Raw genomic sequence first — 20,221 nt, forward strand, 5'->3', positions numbered from 1 at the left:
TACAATTGAGACCCACCGAAGACAACACATAGTGGATGAAACATGTATAGGCAGACAATAAGAAAAAGGAAAAGTTATGTTTTGCAGTATGAGATTTTTTAAGATCCGTAAAATGTGATTTTAACTTTTTTTCCCCTATCTTACAGTCTGACACCCCAGCTTGATAATGATATGCTGTTTTCTCAACATTGGGCATACTTTTTTGTGATGCTTCAATATTAAGTAACCTTTGGTAATTTTTTCTAGAAGTATGTGGTGAAAATTGTAATTATTGTGTACTTATATTGTTGAATTTAAGGTTATCCTTCACTGCATACTAAATGCATCTAACATAGCAAAATTCATTTTGTAGCTGGATGGAGAGTGTGTGAAATTGCACTCTTTTTTGAGAGATTCATTTTTATCTTCTTTTATTTCATCTACAGTGTATACATTTGTTCTGAGTAGACATTTTACTTACGTTGCTTGCTGATGGTGTGAGTGAGTGAATTCTTGAAGTCCAAAAATCTGATATGTTTGAAACAAAGGCTAAGCATAATGATAATACAGTATTTTGATCATGAGAAACACATGCATTACCAGCTTAATATGAAAATATGAGTATTAAAAGCTTGGAAACAAAGTAAGTCTTAAAGTGCGTTATGCTTAGCACAATAAAACAGTAGTTAAAATTGACTGGTAGTGGAAAATGTGGACCCATCATGAAAAATAAATGTATTCATACAGTCATGGGCTTTCCAATAATTGTGGAGCTCGCAACTGTTTAAGTGTGTGTGTGTGTGTGTGATGATTATGGACCGCAAGCCATTGCAGTACATCGTCCTTTACTCTCTCACTATTTATTTTCTCAGACTTACTGTCTACGATAGATATTCTGATGACAACCTAGCTTGCTCACAGGACATTGATTCTGGCTTCTCCTGCTGTGTTCTCTTATTTTACACCACATATTTTGATTACCATGCGGGCTGTGCAGAAAACATCACCTAATACCCATCAGGCAGCCTGACCAGGTGTGGGGTCAGTGTCATACAGTTGTTAACAACATGGTGACACACCTGTTCCCATCATGCCCCAAAAGAACCTCAACATGATACAGGGATTAACTTTCCTCCAAGATCTAATGCTGCAGATCGACAAACAACTGTGAAACACTTAGAGAAGTGAGGGACCCACTTCAAGGTCCGACAGACAACAGGGTAAACACCGACACATTGACCTTCTTTTGAGCGGAATTTGCTTCCAGGAAATGTCAAAATCATGTGTGACTGCTGCAATGTGAAGCAGTATTTCTTACCCCCAATCCGTATTTTAAATGACAGCATTTCAGGCATTTGTCTTTCAAGTGTACATACGACCCACTTTGTAACTTTATGATCTTATCCCCCAAATCTCATTGCTTCGCTACAGTGGTGATCCTTGTGACTGTGATCACTTTCTGGTGATTATATCACTTCGTTGTCAGTGCATGCTGGACCATTTGCCATGTCGGGCTCTTTGAGAAACAATTGACAGTTGTATATCCCTGCTGTCGCCTGCACTCCATCTGTGTCAGATTGCATCAGTAAGGTAGTGGAATATATCTCTGATGCGATCATATGTGGTGCTGGAACAGCTGTTCCTCTTTCTACAGGCCTGCTCAACCACTGGCTGGTGCCATGGTGGACCAAAAACATTACAACAGGTATTTAGGATTGTCAAATGGTCTCTTTGCACAACCTCCTCCTCACTTTTAAGGGGCTTCTTGTAAAGCTTGTTGTCTAATTATACATGGTAAGAAGCAATTCTGGCAGTCCTATGTTTACTCCAAGGAAACATATTCCTCTTCATCCCAGGTACGGGCCAAACTCCATAGTATTTTGGGCCACCAAAGATCAACAACTGTTCTGGGTCTCTTTCTTCATGGTAGTATTTGAACCAGTGCATCAGTTCTTGCTGAACACTCAACATCCCACTTTGTGACAATGTCAGTGTTCTCTTGGTACCTGTCTACCTTTCAAACACAGTTGAAGAAATCTCTCTAATCTTCACCCCCATTATGCAAATTTATATAATGAACTTCTCACTGAAATTGGACCTGCTTCAGGCTCTTGACCTGTCATACTATAGGGCCTCAGGCTCTGGTACAATTCATAATCAGATGATCCAACAACTGCATATTATTCAAAGTCCTTTACTCATGGTCTTCTACTGTATTGGGGTAAAAAGTGCTTTCCATTTACAATAGTCAAATAGTACTAGTCCCAGTCCATAAACCAGTAAAAAACCCTACGTTTATTGACAGCTTCCAGCCACTTAACCTCATCATTGTATTCTGCAAAGTGCTTGAAAGGATGGTTAGGCTGTTTTTCAAATCACAGGGGCATTTTGGTTTCAGGAAGGGACGATGAACAGTTGGCCGTTTGATTAGGTTGGAGACATCACTCTGAGATGCTCTTTCTAAGTGCCAAGTTGCTGTCTTCTTTAATGTACATGTTGACTGGCACCATCAAATTTTACTTACCCTTCATGGTGAGCTTTCAAAGCTCCATACTGATTTTTATCCATCGGCCTTTATCCCACCAGTTGTTTCAGGTTAGAGTTGGTACATCACTCAGCTCCCCATGGGTACGAAGAGATAACGGTTTGTCTCTCACGAGATAAGAAGTACCATAATCCTTATTAGGTACCTCCCCAATACTCCATGTCCTGAATGCATCTTGTACAGTGCCATGGTATGTGTCACACTCTTCCTCATTGTTATTAATGGGCTAGTGACATCCATAGGACCGCTGGTCACACCCGCACGATGTGTCAATGACTTTTGTATTTAGTATAGCTTCCACTCTGTAGCCTTGGCATAAACCAGCTCCAAGGCACCACCTAAAGGCTTTCCCTTGGAACCATTACCATGGCTTTCAGTTCTTCCTCACAAAAACATAATTCATGCATTACTTTTGTCATACCACTGTCCATCCTGACCCAGAACTTACTTGAGTACCCAGTGGTTGGACATGTTGAACTGTCTTGATTTTTGCAACACCTCTTTGATGAAAAGCTGCTGTGGCTGCTGCCTGTTCATCAACTAAGGACTAACTGTATGTGAAGGCTTACCACTCTCTGTGTTCATGCAACTCTTCTTCATATTTACAAGGCACTGGTCTCATCCTGATTGCAGCCAGTTTGCAAAGTTTATTGCTCAGTGAATATGAGATGTTCCTTTAGAGAATCCTAACTGGTGACAAGATGTGGGTCTATGGTTAGGATGTTGAGACCAAGGTTCAATCGTCACAGTGGCCTGGGAAAGGTTCTACAAGACCAAAAAGAAGCTCATCAGGTCAGGTCAATTGTCAAAGCCATGCTGATAGTTTTCTTTGACTTTGAAGGATTAGTTCTTCATGAATTTGTGCCACAGGGACAAACTATTAATTGGTGGTACTAACGGGACATGTTTGTGATGCCTATGAGAAAATGTGAGAAGAAAAGACCTGAAATGTGGCGATACAATTCACGGCTCTTGTATCACAATAATACACCTGCACATTCATCCTACTTGGTGTGAGACTATTGCACAAGACATGAAATCACTGTGCAGCCTCATCTTCCATACTCTCCTGATTGGTCCCATTGGACGTCGTAAATAAAAAAACCACATCACAAGAAGCAACTACAGGGTTTTCATAAACTTCCACCAACTCTCCGCATTGTGCCTTATGAATCACTGGCGACACAGTGCACAGACATTCTAGGGGGGGGGGGGGGGGTGTTTATTTTGCACAAAATGTATTAACACTACATTTAATACAATTATGAATTACTATTGCAAGAAACACACATGCACAGAAGGTAAGTAAATCTCTACACATTGCTATAGGGCAAACTGATTCCTACTCATCCTGTCGGCATCTGTAGTGTTCTTCAGGAAAAGGCTACCTTCTCCACCATGAGTGCTTCTTGCTTTTCAGGTTACTGACAGACTATACCTCCCCAGCATTTCCTGCCCTGTTCTCTTATGTGAGCAGACCAAATTACTTCACTGAGCTCATGTTTATACATTGAAGTTATTTTCAGTTCACTAAGTGAGTACTTATTTGAAGCTGTTGTGTGAGCTTTATGTAAAAATGTTCAGCATCTGGAGCTGTCAACTGCTTACCACACTGTGGAGCCTGTCGCAAATGTAACACTGGCTGGAATACGTTTCACACAATGAGATGGCTCAAATGCCTTAGCTTACCCGACCTCTGAAGAGGTCCAGAGGCTTGAATTGCCTCCCATTGCAACGTAAGAATATCAAGTGGGAGTTATATTTCAACATCAGTCAAGAAAATCATTATAGAAAATTACTGTTCATCAGACACATTTACTCAACCACAGCGGGCGACACATTTTTTATATGTGGTATGTGTGCAAACTAGGAACACATCAACAAAAATCCAGTGAAAGTATTTTGCACATGTCAAACCCATTTAACAACTGAGGGTCTGGAGGCCTGAGGACGCTCTTATAAAAGGCACTATCCACATCAGGTGTTACTGGTGTGCTGCTGCTTGTGCATTGAAAACCTGACGACAGCAGTTGGTGAGCAGACACCTTTTCTGTTTTAATCTTGACATGCACTGCACTTGCCATAGTCACCCGATTTATGTCTGCTGCAGGCAGTAACCAGTGGGTTACTATACTCCTTTCTTGCAGGGGGAAAGACTATGCATTGCTGTACACAATACTGTGACTGAAGAGATGTCTGTAACATCCTTGACGGTGTCAGGAGAGGCAACCAAAAGTATGAGAATTTGCTGATCCACCTGGACCACTGCATACAGGCAAAATTGAGTGGATCAAGGCCGCGCATGCAGAGCCCAGGGCAACTGGTGGACAGGACCACTGGAAGGTGAGAGCTACTTGGGCAACAGAGTCCATGACAAGGAGCATCGATAAGGGCAGTGATGGCACCAGACTGGAGAGGAGCTTTGGCGATGAAGATCTGATTTTTGTCCCCGCTGACAGCAGCACCTGCTGAGCACAGTAGGAGGTGCCAGCACCGGCTGCAGGAAGCAAACCTACCATTGGTGTTGACAGAACCCTAACCACTGGGTAGGTGGGCACAATCAGGCCTGCTTGACCCCTCAGAGTGGTCAGGACCAATGAAAAATGAGACACTGGGTCCAGAGCATAATGGAGGAGCTCTGCACTCATTCTGGGATGCAACTAGTTTTGGTGAAGTGCCACTAGTTGAGCTTTGGTGTGAACCATGAAGACGTGGCCACCAGGGGATCACACTGGCTGCAGACTATATTTGGAATCCAGTGACAGTGCCATCCAAGTGCCCTGGCTCAGCCTGCCATTCTGGGCCTAATGTTGACAAAACCGGCACTGTTGGTGGCACCTGCCTCGCAGCAAGAAGTTGAGCAGCATCCACAGCTGATGGCGTGCAGGAGCTCAGTGGGACTCTTGGCCCCAGTTGACAGCATTCTGTAACAGCTTAAAAAAATGTGAGAGCCTCCTCGGCCAGGAAATCTACATACTTGCATATCTGTGTCTGAAACAAGCCAGTCCACCTTGCTGTTCAATTGTGAATGTAAGTAGGCATCGTGATATGGTGAATGCCATTGTCTGCAGAGGAAGCCTTAAAAAATTGTCAATTCAAATAAAATTTTGAACCATACAAGAACACGTAAAATTTTTTAAGGCATCGACAATAGCAAGAGTTTGTTTTTCCTCTGGAGAATAAGGCTTCCGAGCCAAGATGAGTGTTTTTGATACAAAGACATAAGGCTGCCCCCACTGCATACTGAGACATATACATAGCAAAAAACAGATGGTTGCAAGGTTGAAATGTTGCAAGACATGACACGCAGCAAAGGCTATCATTAAACCACATAAAAGCATGCTCACAGGCTGCAGACCAAACAAAAGGAGCACTTTCTGAAGCAACAGGTACAAGGGATAGATGATAGTAGGCACTTTGGAATTAAACTTGCGATAGTACACACTTTGCTGAGATTCTCATAGATTAGATAGATCGGGCAAACCTATAATGGCAGTGACATGCTCTATTAGTCACGTGGCCTGCTGGGAAATTTCATGATCCAGAAAAATGCACGAAGGCTGGGAAAAGTGTGACAGTGAGATTGCATTTGAGACACATGGCCTATAGAATAGTAAACAGAGAATGGAGGTTACATAGGTGATCATCTGTCACAACAATATCTTGAATATAGATAATGCAATGAAGGACAATTGTCATCACTTGTTCTGAAAAAATGTAGAATATGGCAGGCACACTAGGGACCCCAAACATTAGCCATTAATACTGATGGAGGCTGAAAGGCATGTTAGCCACAAGCAACTGTTTTGATGCTTCATCAAACGGAATCTGAATGAGATTTTTGGCCATGTCGATTTTTGAAAAGAATTGACCCCCAGCCAGCTTAGCTACTTTATGATCACTAAGGCATGGCCACTCTCTTAAGGAAATTAGTCTGATAACTCCAAATGACATGAAGCAATTCAGCTCCATCTTAAACTGGTCACATAAAGCTACTGGTCACCAGTTGGGGGCAAAAAAGAAAAGAGAGAGAGAGAGAGAGAGAGAGAGAGAGAGAGAGAGAGAGAGAGAGAGAGATCCGAAAACTCAGCATGTAAGGAATCCAGTTCATGATAAGGCACTTGATGTGACACCAGATGTGCTGCATCCACAATAAGAAACCAAAATATGAAAAGGCATCTGACCCAAATTAATTTTCAGTACTTGCATCATTAACCACCTGGTATGTAACAGGATGGACAACTGATTCTTAAACTAAGTCAGCCGTAAATCATGAATTAGTAGAGATATTGAAGTCATAACAGAAGTGAAGCTCACAGAACAGCTTCTTTATGATTACTTGAGCAGATCAGTCTAATCACTCCCTATGATATTAAGCAAATTATGGCATGTAGGATTAATGGCTTATCCATCCCCAGCATTTCAGTGAAAAATTTTTCTTGCCTGCAGACAACAATGAACACGTTGATGAAACTGTGTGCATGTGAGTCAGTGGAGATTAGGAATCTGCTGTTTGTAATAGCTTACCAAGTGTTGCTTGAGGCATACCAATGATGGGGACCCTAGCGTGGCATACGTCTATGAGTTGAACAGGGACACAGTGGCCCCCTTGTTGCCTTGTAGGATTAGTGGCTTATCCATCACCCTCATTTGAGTGAAAAGTTTGTTCTGGTCTGCAGACAACAATGAACATGATGGCGAAACAGCTGAGTGTCGATGTCCATAGATTCTTGCAGTGGGAAAGAAGGAAAGGGGGGGGGGGGATTAAGATTGAAATAATGCTGCTATGTAACCTCTCCTTTTACATTCAGCAAGATGCCCAGTGCTTGTGGTGGACCGTCCTTGTGCTGTACGAAACAAGAGGTCACAAAGGAAGTGGCATTCACTGTTCCCATTACCAAAAAATGCCTCTAATTGGTGGCCTGCAGCGTGGAGACATATAACAAAAGTGCAAAATTTGAAACCTGATTTAACGTAAGGTCTTTAAACTGAAAGGCATGTTGGCGCACCTTCTTATCTGGGGCTGAACAAATAATTGCATGTCTGACCATAGGTTCTGCATAAGACTCCTGAGACTTAGCCATGACCAGTACGACTGAGACTGTGAAGCTTGTCCGCCCAAGCTGTTGCAGCTGTTAGCGACATTGGTAGAATTCGACATGTTCAGTGGCCATGTGCGTATGTTTGTATTCACAGGAGGACAGCAAGTGACACATATCATCAAAAGAAAGTGACTGGTTCTTGCAGAGGAACTGACTTTCACATTAAGTGATACATACTAAGTGGTCTCCACAGTGAAGAAAGAGCCTTACAGGTCTTTGTGTCCACCACCTGGAATGCCATGGAATGTTGGTAAAAACTGCTTGTTGTAAGTGTTCCAATCTTCTGTGGATTCATTATTGGGTGGTGGTGGGGGGGGGGGGGGGGGGGGGCTACAGCAGTAGGTGAACAACCAGCAGCTGAACCTGGGAGAACATAGTCAACAATCATTCCACCACAGCTCTGTGTGTGTGTCATTGTTGCAGAAATGACCAGTGTAAAAGCTCCAATGAGAGACAAGTGGCAGAAAAACCACAAAATCTGAAATACGTGAAAATTTGATGCGCATTGTCACCACCTGTGTTCTAACTGGTAGCACAAGGAAACCCACAGTGGTAAGAGGTACAATTTATTGGTTCATAGAGCAATATCAACAAGAATACTGATTCATTCCACATCATTTCAATAAAATAATTGTTCAAATGATCTATGGACCAGGTAACTAAGTAAATAACAACTAGTTAGCTAACAGTGAAAGTAGTTTACATGTCTCAAACACATTTAACAACCAAGGGCCCTGGAGCTAGTGAATGTCCTTATGAAGACACTATCCACATTAGGTGTCACTGGTGTGGTGCAGCACATGCACAGTAGACCTTGTGGCAGTGGTGAGTGACCAGGCTGCATCTGGCAGTTGCCTTGGTAGTTGTGGGTGCACCATTTGAATGTTGGCATGCACTACACTTGTAATCCAACTGCTGTGGGTGTTAGGTGTAGTAACCAGCAGGTTACTACAGTGGCACCCCTAAAATTAAGTCTTATAGTATGAACGATCGGGAGACTCCAAAAAGCAGGTTCAGCCACCTAACTGGAAAGGTTTTTCGTATCTTCACACCCACACCTACCTATCCTTTGTGATGTGTGAGAGCTGTGTGTGATAAGTGTGTCTGTTAAGTGTAGATGACTGGAATGGTGTTATGTAGTGAAATGTCATGTTCGTATTGGAGCACCAAGGGGCCTACCGAGTTTTAATGTCAGCATCCAACAGATTTATCACCACCAATAGTGTTGCATGCCCTCACTTCATGTGATACTGCAGAGAGATTTGGAATAAAATCCAAGACATTGATACAAAGACTGTAGATCCAGGACTTTTGGCCACCACATCCTGTCCCTTCTTCTGGCCAGCATCATATAGCATACCTGGACTGTCACCATCCAAGGACTGGCCATGCTCAGTGGTTCTTAACTTCTGTGACTTAATGGGAACCAGAGTATCCGCCTCACCACTGCCATTGAAAGTGGATCCACTCATTGTCATTGTGGCCCACTCTACAAGTGCCAGCAATTCTCGAATGGAAGAGGTTTTTACAATCTGTGAATAACAGAATTAATGATGAGCAAAGTGCATGTAACAAAATTAACGGTGAGCAAAGTGCAGTAACTTTCTGTACATTCATTAATTCACCACCAAGTGACTACAACACAATTACATGTTTTTACAGTATGCTATTAACAATAGACAGCAACAAGCTTGTACGTTACCAGTCCAATCCCTATCCCACCAACATCACAATGGTTACTGGAACATCACACCTATAAATTAACAATGTAGGAAAAGATAGATTGCTACTGACTGTAAAGAAGACGTGTTAAGTTGCAGGTTGGCATGATTAAAAGACACTCACATACAGCTTTTGGCCACAGCCTTTGTCAGTAAACACACACTCACTCTCTCTCTCTCTCTCTCTCTCTCTCTCTCTCTCTCTCTCTCTCACACACACACACACACACGTGACCACCAACTTCAGCATCTCGAGGCCAGAATGCACGCTGGGGCAGTGTGGTCTGTCTCTAACCTGAGAAGCGAGCAGCATTTTTCTACATCTACATCCATACTATGCAAGCCACCTGACGGTGTGTGGCAGAGGGGTGGTGGGGAAGGTAGCTTTTCCTGAAATAACACTCTTCAGTCTGCAGACCTACGATGCAGGAAGCTGCATGCCGACATTCCCCCATGCTTCTACCCCCCCCCCCCCCCACCTCCCCTCCTTCTTCCTTTTACACCCAAACCCCCAGAACACAATTTATCTCTTAATATGGCTCTACTGCACTTAGACGTGGTACACATGTCATGCTTTTTCTTATAAACTTCAATTAACATTAATTTGATACCATTAAGACACTATTATTAATAATCTGTGATTTTTCCATACCTTGCAGCACAGAAACTATTAGTCCTAGAGAAAAACTGAATAAGACTTTTTTTTGTATGAAATTTAACAAAGTTTAATTTTGCACCGGGAAACATTTTTACTGGAAACCACAGTTTTCCAGTTATTCAAGAAAAAACATAGAAAAGTGACTTTTAACCCCCCTCCCCTCAGCTACATACACACATGCACACACACCAATGCTTTTTTTTGGCTCTTATTGATTGGGCTACTAACAATGAGAGCAATTTAAGCATTGTTCAAAACTCATTGTTGATGATGCTCCTCTGGTGAGAGGGAAGAAATGCATTGTTAGTGTGGAGAAAATAAATGGCAATTGTTTACTTATTCCAGTGGAATCCTACAGCATAATAAGTTGTTGATAAGGAAATCCATGCCTATAAACTTTTTTTGCATTTATATGTTCTGTGACATTTGGAAACAATGCACAGCAAATGTCATCCCATACCATTATTTTCTTCTTCTTATCTTTGATTTCTTCAGTCGTTATGTCTCAACAACAAAAGACTTTCCCAAACTTCCACATTGTATCAGTTTTCTGTGTATTTATCTTTAACATTGTACATAATTTGAAATTACTTGTACGTATGAATATTCTGCTCCAAACAACTGCAAGTAGGGCAGTTACTGCTGTCATCTGATAGTTGCCACACTTTCAGTTGAAGGTGCATATTATGAACTTTCACACTGCCTGTATAACTGCAGGTGTTGCTTTGCAATTTCCGTTTCGCTAAGGGCATTACAGATGGGAAAAAAAGTAACTTTTCATGACTTTAAACTTTGTTCTTGGTAGGAACTGCTTAATTTAGTCCATGCACCATAGCATTCCATCCATTCACCCCACAACTACCATTATGTTGACATTATACTCAAGTGAACTGAATCTTAGTGTTTTCTTCAAACCTAGAAGTAGGTGCAATGGTACTTAAACATTCACATATAGAAAGACAGTTAAATGTTTAAAAATGTACACTGATGTTTCACTGCCGAGTAAAGACTTGTGTCCAATATAAGTAAACTGTTTGTAAGTCACTTGCTGAAGCTACTTCTGAAATTTGTTTGACATGAAAAATACCACCAGCAAGTCGACCTCTGCAAGTTGATGAAACTTACAGAAGTAGGTTCCGTAAGTTAGAGGAAACAGTTTCTTGCATCTTGCTGTAAGTATCTGTTGAACTTGCCAGTTACTGGAAATTTTTAACTTGCAGAAATTTGTTTGTTCAATTCGAATATGAAAATATCAGTGTTGGGAAGGATAACGGTGCAAAGACAGATGATCCAAAGCAAATGTACCCTTGGAAACCCCTAAACATATATAATTGGCCACCACAGCCAACAAGTACGAAATTAATTTACAGATTACTTTGTTTCGCCAGAAGGAGAAGGAGAATAGCAGCTCAGATAGCTAAAATTTGAAGACTTTGTTTTATATTACCATAAACATAAATACATTACATTTGTAATAAAGTTAATAAATAATGTTTGAGAAAAGAGTAATTAAAAGCCCATCTCTTGGTTGTACAGCTTGCCACATTTTTGTAGCCAGCTTTCAAATATTTAATTGTAAAGTAGACAAGAGATGCCTGAAACTAGCGTACAACATTCTCAGAAAGTTGATAATCTGAGCAAAGTCATCTGATTTTATTTCATCCAACAGTGTTTCTTGATAAATTAAATATGTATGCCTCTGTGTAAATTTCTTTACCCAAATATTCATTTTGTTTCTTAGTTATGTTTTTCATAATGATTTTTCTTCAATAATAATAATAATAAAACAACAATGGGGCAGCTGCTTTGTTTTTGAGCACAACACTGTAGACTTCTATTTGCCAAGCTCGCAGTGCAACTCTACTGGAAACACTTCTGGAAGGACTTGCAGCAAGTTCCTGTAATTAACTTGCAGAAGTAAACTTGAGTAAGTTTTTGTTCTAATGTAAACACATAACCAACTCCTTGTGGACGTTAATTGCAAAAGTTTCTTGCTAGTGTACACACATCTTCACATACCTTGATGACACTTGCTGTAGCATACTGCAGAAGGTAATTGAAAGAAACATGTAGTGAGATAACAGAAATGACATTTTTATTAAAAAATGATAATTACAGTGAACTCACCGTGATTCATGATGATCCCCTGGACATTACAAAAGATGGGACATAACTTGTAATAGGGTGTACGATCACGACAGACTACAATGTATGCCCTGCAACATGCTACCATGCTGATCACAAGGTTGATGACTTCTTGTGGTAGGGTATTCCATTCCTCCACCAGTGTGGTTGACAGCTGCTAGATGGTCATTGCTACATGTGGATGAGCTTTCGCCAAATAAAAGTACATTCAGCATTGTTGAACATGAGCAGTTTCGTGACCCAGGTGTTATGGTGTGAGAGGGCTTAATGTTTCCAGAATGAGATTTTCACTCTACAGCGAAGTATGCACTGATATGAAACTTCCTGGCAGATTAAAACTGTGTGCCATACCGAGACTCGAACTCGGGACCTTTGCTTTTCATGGGCAAGTGCTCTACCGACTGAGCTACCCAAGCATGACTCATGACCCAGCCTCACACCTTTATTTCCACCAGTACCTCGTCACCTACCTTCCAAACTTCACAGAAGCTCTTCTGTAGAGCACTTGCCCATGAAAGGCAAAGGTCCCGAGTTCAAGTCTCGGTCTGGCACACAGTTGTAATCTGCCAGAAAGTTTAAGGCAGAATGTTGCATGAGAATACTGACCCCCACGGTACGTTGATTGATCAACTTTATTGTGACACTGTACTCTTTTCCTGTGTGCATCTTTGCAGGAGTGCATTTGACCCTAACTTAATTTTTATGGATGACAATGCATGACCATATCGAACAGTATAGATGGAGGCTTGGAGGCTCTCTTAGAAGTAGAGGATGTTTAGCGAATGGACTGGACTGCCTGCCCCCCCACCCCCCACCCCCCCACCCCCCCTCAACTTAAATCCCATGTTGCTTGTGTGGGATGTGTTGTGCAGATGTATTGCAGCATGTCCACATATGACAATAACCATCAATAAGTTCTCAAACATGCTGTTGGAGGAATTGACCGAGCGAGGTGGCGCAGTGGTTAGCACACTGGACTCGCATTCGGGAGGACAACGGTTCAATCCCGTCTCCGGCCATCCTGATTTAGGTTTTCCGTGATTTCCCTAAATCGTTTCAGGCAAATGCCGGGATGGTTCCCATGAAAGGGCACGGCTGATTTCCTTCCCAATCCTTCCCTACCCCAAGCTTGCGCTCCGTCTCTAATGACCTCGTTGTCGACGGGACGTCAAACACTAACCACCACCACCACCTTGGAGGAATGGAATCCCCCATAACAATAAAACTTTACCAGCCTTATGTTTAAAAATGGAAGCACATTGCAAAGCATGCACTGCAGTATGCGGTGATCAAGCACCCTATTGAGAGTGATGCCCCACCATCATGGACCACTGTGACTTCAGCATAATTATTGTCTTTCAATATAAATGTCATTTCTGTCCATCTTTTGTGTACTGCTTTCAGTTACCTTTCATACTATACTGTAGCAATTCTTTTTACGTATGGTCCAAGTTTCCTCAAGGTATATTACTTGGCAGTGAAACATCATTCAAAAGTTACTTTTGACCTTAAATTTTGCACACAAGTGTACCAGTGTATTTTAAATGTATGTTTTATATGTTCTTGGCTGTATTTACTTTCATTGCTTTGTATCATATTCTAGAATTTATGTAATGTAACAAGAACAATGACTTTGACAATTGTTTTGTGAATTTGTTGCAGCTTTATGAAAGTGAAGAAACCAATGAAATTACACTTTCACAGATCCCAATGAGGAGGTATGTTTGACAATACTACAATTTTGGAATCTAGATGTATTAATATATAATGCCTGAAAACAAAGAAGTACCCAGTAGGCTAGGAGGAAATGGAATGATACTTCATGGGTGGAGAGAATATGAATTATTCCAGCAATTACAAAATCAAGTCAAATTTACAAACAATTTGGCAGTATGAGCTCACTTTATCAATGTGACGTTGCACCCTCTCTGGCCTGAACACATGGATTGATTTGGGTGGGTAAGGTGTCGTGAAGCTGCAGTATGTTTTTGTGAGGAAAGCTGGCCCACAACTGTTTGTAACTTTGTCTTGATATCCTTGATGTTTGCACTGGGGCAGAGTTGACATTTGAGCTGATCCCCTGTACGTGCTATTGGGGACAGATCTGGAGATGTTTATGGTCATAGGGAGTTGGTTTAGCTTTCTGTTTACTAGCTGTTAGAATGTCAACTAGACAACACATGAGGGACAAAAAATTGGTCATTCAGCTAATATGAAGATGAAAGAATTGTATTCAACAGAATGAATACTTCCAGTTTGGTTTCTGGAAGGGTTTTTCAATGGAAAATGCTGTATATACTTTCACTAATGAAATATTAAATGCTCTGAGTAACCAGAAGTCACCCGTTGGGATTTTTTGTGATCTATCAAAGGCTTTTGATTGTGTAAATCATGGAATACTTCTAGATAAGCTCAAGTACTGTGGTATGAATGGGACGGTGCTCAAATGGTTTAAATCATACCTAACTGGAAGATTGCAGAAAGTTGAAATAAACAGTTCACATAATATGCAAAAACTGGTGATTTTTCAAACTGGGGAACAATCAAGAATGGGGTGCTGCAAGGTTTGGTCTTGGGTCCTCTGCTATTCTTAATATATATTAATGACTTGCCATTCTATATTCACGAAGATGCAAAGCTGGTACTTTTTGCCCATGATACAGGTATAGCTATCACACCCGACAGACAAGAATTAACTGCTGAAATTGTAAACAATGTTTTTCAGAAAATCATTAAGTGGTTCTCTGCAAATGGGCTCTCATTAAACTTTGACAAAACACAGTATGTACAGTTCCACACAGTAAATGGAATGACCCCATTAATAAATAGACTTCGATCAGAAATCGGTAGCTAAGGTAGAATATTCAAAATTTCTAGGTGTATGCATTGATGAGGGGTTGAACTGGATAAAACACACTGAGGATCTGCTGAAATGTTTGAGTTCAGTTACTTATGCTATTAGGGCCATTGCAAATTTTGGCGATATCTATCCGAGTAAATTAGCTTACAACACCTATTTTTATTTTCTGCTTTCGTATGGCATCATATTTTGGGGTAACTCATCATTGAGTAAAAGAGTGTCCATTGCACAAAAGCATGTAATCAGAATAATTGCTGGAGCTCGTCCAAGATCATCCTGCAGACACTTATTTAAAGAGCTAGAAATCTTCACTGTAGCCTCACAATATATATATTCACTTACGAAATTTTTTATTAACAATCCGAATGAATTCAAAAGTAATAGCAGTGTACATGGCTACAACACTAGGAGAAAGGATGATCTTCACTGCTCAAGGTTAAATCTAACTATGGCTCAGAAGGGGGCAAATTATGCTGCCACAAAAGTCTTTGGTCACGTACCTAATAGCATCAAAAGTCTGACAGATAGTCATATAGCATTTAAAAGGAAATTAAAAGAATTTATTAATGGCAACTCCTTCTACTCATTAGATGAATTTTTTGATATAGTAAGTGGGTAATTTCCCAACACCACCAAAAAATAAAAAAAATATATTGAGTGTCATGTAATATTTTGTCTAATGTAATATCTTGTATAGACACCTTTTATTAACCTGACACGTTCCACATCATTACGAAGTGTCGTATTCATGATCTGTGGAACAAGTACTAGTCTAATCTAATCTCTAATCCATAGGTGATAGCTATTGTCACTAATTATTCATAAACTAGATTTGGTTCCCAGTAATGAAAGCATGGGAAATTGCATGGTTCGATGAGGGACACGTCATTAGTTTAGGAGCAGCTTGAGAAAATAAGTGTCAAAATTTATACTAAAGCTGCCAATGTGGCAACCAATGTTAGGGCTGAACCAAACTGGGAACCATTCTTAATTTGGATATTTTTGTTGAATGCAACACTTTTAGTGCATGTTTAGGACCACCAATAGGGAAATGTAGGCCTTGAAATTTCATGAATGTCTTGCAATTTCATGAACGTCTGAGAAAGTAAACAATGCGGCAAACTCGACAACAACTTATTCTTCATTTTACATACAAAAAAATTAGAACTACATATGTACAAATTTAATATTTATCTTTTTACTTTTTTAAAATTATAGAAACAATGTTTTTGTCAAGAACAAAATAAATAATAGAACAGTGCAAAGGAAAAATAACACAGAACTTTATTAAATGTAAATTATTCAGTTTACTTCTGGAATCACCTAACCTGGCATCTGTTTTGACTCATCCTTATTTTTAAATGTGCAAGTTTGTCATCCAAAATTATTTATAAAACAGTTGAGTGCAATCAGTGGATAATGGAGCTATTTAAAACATCCCAATTGCTGCATTATTGAGACAGCAGTCATAACAAGAACCAGAAATTGCTATTTGCAAGGACACTACACAGTGAACTGTATAAATTATTGCATTCTCTGGAAAAAAAATCATTAAGCCATATTCCCCTTTGTAACACTGTTTTGAAAAATAAGTTACAAAACAGATTTTGATCTTTTGTTTCAGACTTGCACATCCTGATGAGATATCTGGAATTGTATCATTTCTGTGTTCTGAGGATGCCTCTTACATAACAGGAGAAACTATAATTGCTTCTGGTGGAATGCCATCAAGATTATAACATACAATGTGAAAGACTGTACTTTACAACTGTATGATATTATTGAGGGTGAATGGTACATTAAAATCTCCATTTTTTGAGGATATAAAGGAGTTTGTGTCAGTCAGGGTTAATGTTTATAAAAATGTCTCAGTGCAATATTTTTTTAAATCGTGAGTGTATGTGAAGCAGTGATTATTTTGTAAATTCAGTGATTACTTCGTAAATTTTAGAAACTGGGTGTATGGAATTGGACATATGTATTAGTAATGTATATATGTAACCATGACAGTATAGTGAAACATTGAATTAAATGAACAAATCTTGCCATTATAATTGTATTAAAGACTAATTTTCAACTAAAACATTTATGGCAGTACTATCCTTAACTTGAAAACTGGTGGAAAATTGACACACACATGAGATCTAAATGTAATGAATTACCTATGAGTTCCTGTAATTTTGTTTGGTATCTACATACAGCTATATTTCTTCTTGATATCAAAAAGTTTTAGTCTTTTTCCGCTGTTCCAGGGATCTATTTTCTTACCTTATGTAAAAAAAAATTGCACTTACAAATAGTGAAAAATCCAGGATGTAATATAAAAAAGATAGATTGGTTCTCACCATACAGGGGAGATTTAGAATAAATTTCTTTCATTTCCAATGATCATAACACTTTTTGGTCCTCAGACTATTGGTTTCAGTCAGCAATGACCATCTTCAGATTTGCAGCAAAACATGAGAAAATAAATACAACTATTGGACAGTTTATATCTCAAAATAATAAAATATGCCATAATGAAAGATGTTACTTTCATAGACTGGAAACGTGCTTAAAGTATGGTAAGGTAACTTGCTCTAATATGAATAAGTCATAGTGACATCATCATGAAATACAGATTCATGTTAGCTTCATCACACATATTTAAAATGTGGAGTGAACTAGGCCACATTGCCAGCAGAGTTATTCTGTTACCAGTGCTACTGTTGGAATTAAACTGAGGTACAGTAACCTCAAAATACATTTGTGTCATAGGCATGTTAGATGTCACCATTATAAGCTTATTCATATTTGTTAATTTTATAATTGTGAAAAATGCAATAAAATTAAAATACAATAGGTTAAATCTGTAGTGGGCTCATGAGGTTCTTATCATGATAAAATGTAAAAAATTAAAACATGAATAAATTAAATTTTAAAATTGTTATAAAGAAAAAGTGAGACTATGATTCTGAGATACTTTTGCAGTGATTTTAGACAAAAAAAAAATACAATACAGACAAGAACAAGCTAACCAAATAACAGGATTGATAAGATAACTATGGAAGTAAGCCAAATAAATAAATAAACAAAAGTAAGTCACCAGCTCCCTCTGTTGGTGTAGTCACCAGAATGCAGCATATGCGAGTCGTAATCAGAGGCTCTCCTATAACCATGATCTGCAGACCAACAAAAGGATAATAATTCACTCTCTGGCTTGTTAACTTGTCAGCCAACTTTGCATTGTTGACAACTGGCAACCATCTTTTTTAATAGCGGGCCACACATTTTTCTGTGTCATCAGTTAAATAGTGGCTTTTTCTCTGGTATGGGAGAAATTGTGAATGGTGTGAAAAATTACTGTTTGTTGTGTTTTGGGCATGAATGGTCTAGGTAGGGGTCCAGACATGTCGCACCAAACCAGGTTCGTTGTGCCTAGCAACCACATTTGTTTGAACTAAAGAGCTATTGAAGTGTCTCCCAAATATCCTCTGTAAGTTGATTGTAATTTATAAGTAAAGAAATTGTACTGTTTTTTGAAAAAAATATGTTTGTTATGAATTGACCAATAAACTGTAGCTGGTAGAACTGCTGGGGTGAAAGGAAAGTCATTGGCTTATGAACTGTGTAGACTGTAAATGGTATAGCATCAAGATAAGGGTGAAAGTTTCTTACAACTTCATAAATCAGCAGTAGCCCTTGATCGTGTGCACACCAATTAGTCTGAGCCTCTGTCAGCTTCTGTCTTCTGTCTTTTGTCTTTAGTCTTCTGACTGGTTTGATGTGGCCCACCATGAATTACTCTCCTGCACTAACCTCTTCATGTCAGAGTAGCACTACCACCTTATGTCCTCAATTATTTGCTGAATGTATTCAAATCTCTGCCTTTCCCTACGTTTTTACCCTCCACCTCCTTTTACCTTCTGAAAGTCTCCCTCTAGAACCATGGTGGTTATTCCCTGATGCCTTACAACCTGTGCAATCATACTGCCCCTTCTTCTTGTCAGTGTTTTCCGTATGCTTCTTCCTTTGCCGATTCTGCAGAGAACCTGTCCATCTGATTTTTAACATTCTCGTGATCCACCACCATGCAATGCCGTGCTCCACAGAAACTTCATTCTCAAATTATTATTTAATGTTTGAGATCAGTAGACATTTTGATGTTAAGCTTCTCACTATTCTCGTATCTGCTACATATTATCAACTTTGCCTTTTGCAGTTTACTCTCAGTCCATATTTTGTACTCATTAGACTGCTGCTTCCATCCAACAGATCCTGTAATTCTTCTTCACATTATCTGAGGGTAGCAATGTCATCAGCGAATCTTATGTTTGAAATCCTTTCATCCTGAATTTTAATCCCACTCTTGTACCTTTCATTTATTTCCGCCATTGCTTCTTTGGTGTACAAATTGAACAGTATGGGTGAAAGACTGCATCTCTGTCTTACACCCTTTTTAATCTGAGCACTTCATTGTTTGTCCTCCAATCTTATTGTTGCCTCTTGGTTCTCGTACATAGCCCGTCTTGATTTTTATTCAATCTTGCTTTCATTATGAAGCACCATGTGAGAACTGCCTCTCTGGTACCTTTACCTTTCTCAAAGCCAAACTGACTGTCATCTAACAAATACTCAATTTTCTCTCCCATTCTTCTCTAAATTATTGTTGTCAGCAGCTTGGATACATGAGCTGTTAACTTGATTGTGTGATAGTTTTCACACTTTTCTGCCCTTACTATCTTTGGAATTGTGTAGATGATACTTTCCAAATGTCTGATGGTACATCGCCAGTCTCATAGGTTCTGCACACCAACCTGAATAGTTGTTTGGTTGCTACTTTCAGCAATGATTTTAGATCTTCCAATGGAATGTTATCTTATCTATCCTTTTTGCCTCATTTGAACTCAAGTCATCCAGAGCTCTTTTAAATTCTGACTCTAATACTTGATTCCCAATGTCATCCCCACCATCTCCAATTTCTTCTTCGAATACATCATCAGAGAAATCCTCTCCCTAATAGAGATCTTCAGTCTACTCTTTCCATCTAACTGTGTTTAACTGTGGAATTCCTTTGGAACTCTTAATGTTACCAGCTTTGCTGTTAATTTCACCGAAACTTGTTTTGAGCTTTCTATATGCTGAGTCAGTCTCCTGAGGATCATTTCCTTTTTGATTACTTCACACTTTCCCGCAGCCATTTAGCCTTGGCTGAACAGAGTTTGCTATTTA

General features: G+C 39.6%; 1 protein-coding gene across 1 annotated transcript in view; it reads left to right on the top strand.

Moving 5' to 3' along the window:
* Positions 1 to 17,404, top strand: part of LOC126356318 (dehydrogenase/reductase SDR family member 4) — a 31,779-nt gene extending 14,375 nt beyond the window's left edge. The window contains exons 5-6 of the mRNA XM_050007282.1: positions 13,813 to 13,868; positions 16,635 to 17,404. Of these exons, the coding sequence (XP_049863239.1) occupies positions 13,813 to 13,868; positions 16,635 to 16,749 (171 nt within the window). The 3' untranslated portion in view covers positions 16,750 to 17,404. The remainder of the gene's footprint in view (positions 1 to 13,812; positions 13,869 to 16,634) is intronic.
* The last annotated feature ends 2,817 nt before the right edge of the window (positions 17,405 to 20,221 follow it).

Source organism: Schistocerca gregaria, chromosome 3 (assembly GCF_023897955.1).
Source record: "Schistocerca gregaria isolate iqSchGreg1 chromosome 3, iqSchGreg1.2, whole genome shotgun sequence".
NCBI classification, from domain to species: Eukaryota; Metazoa; Arthropoda; class Insecta; order Orthoptera; family Acrididae; genus Schistocerca; species Schistocerca gregaria.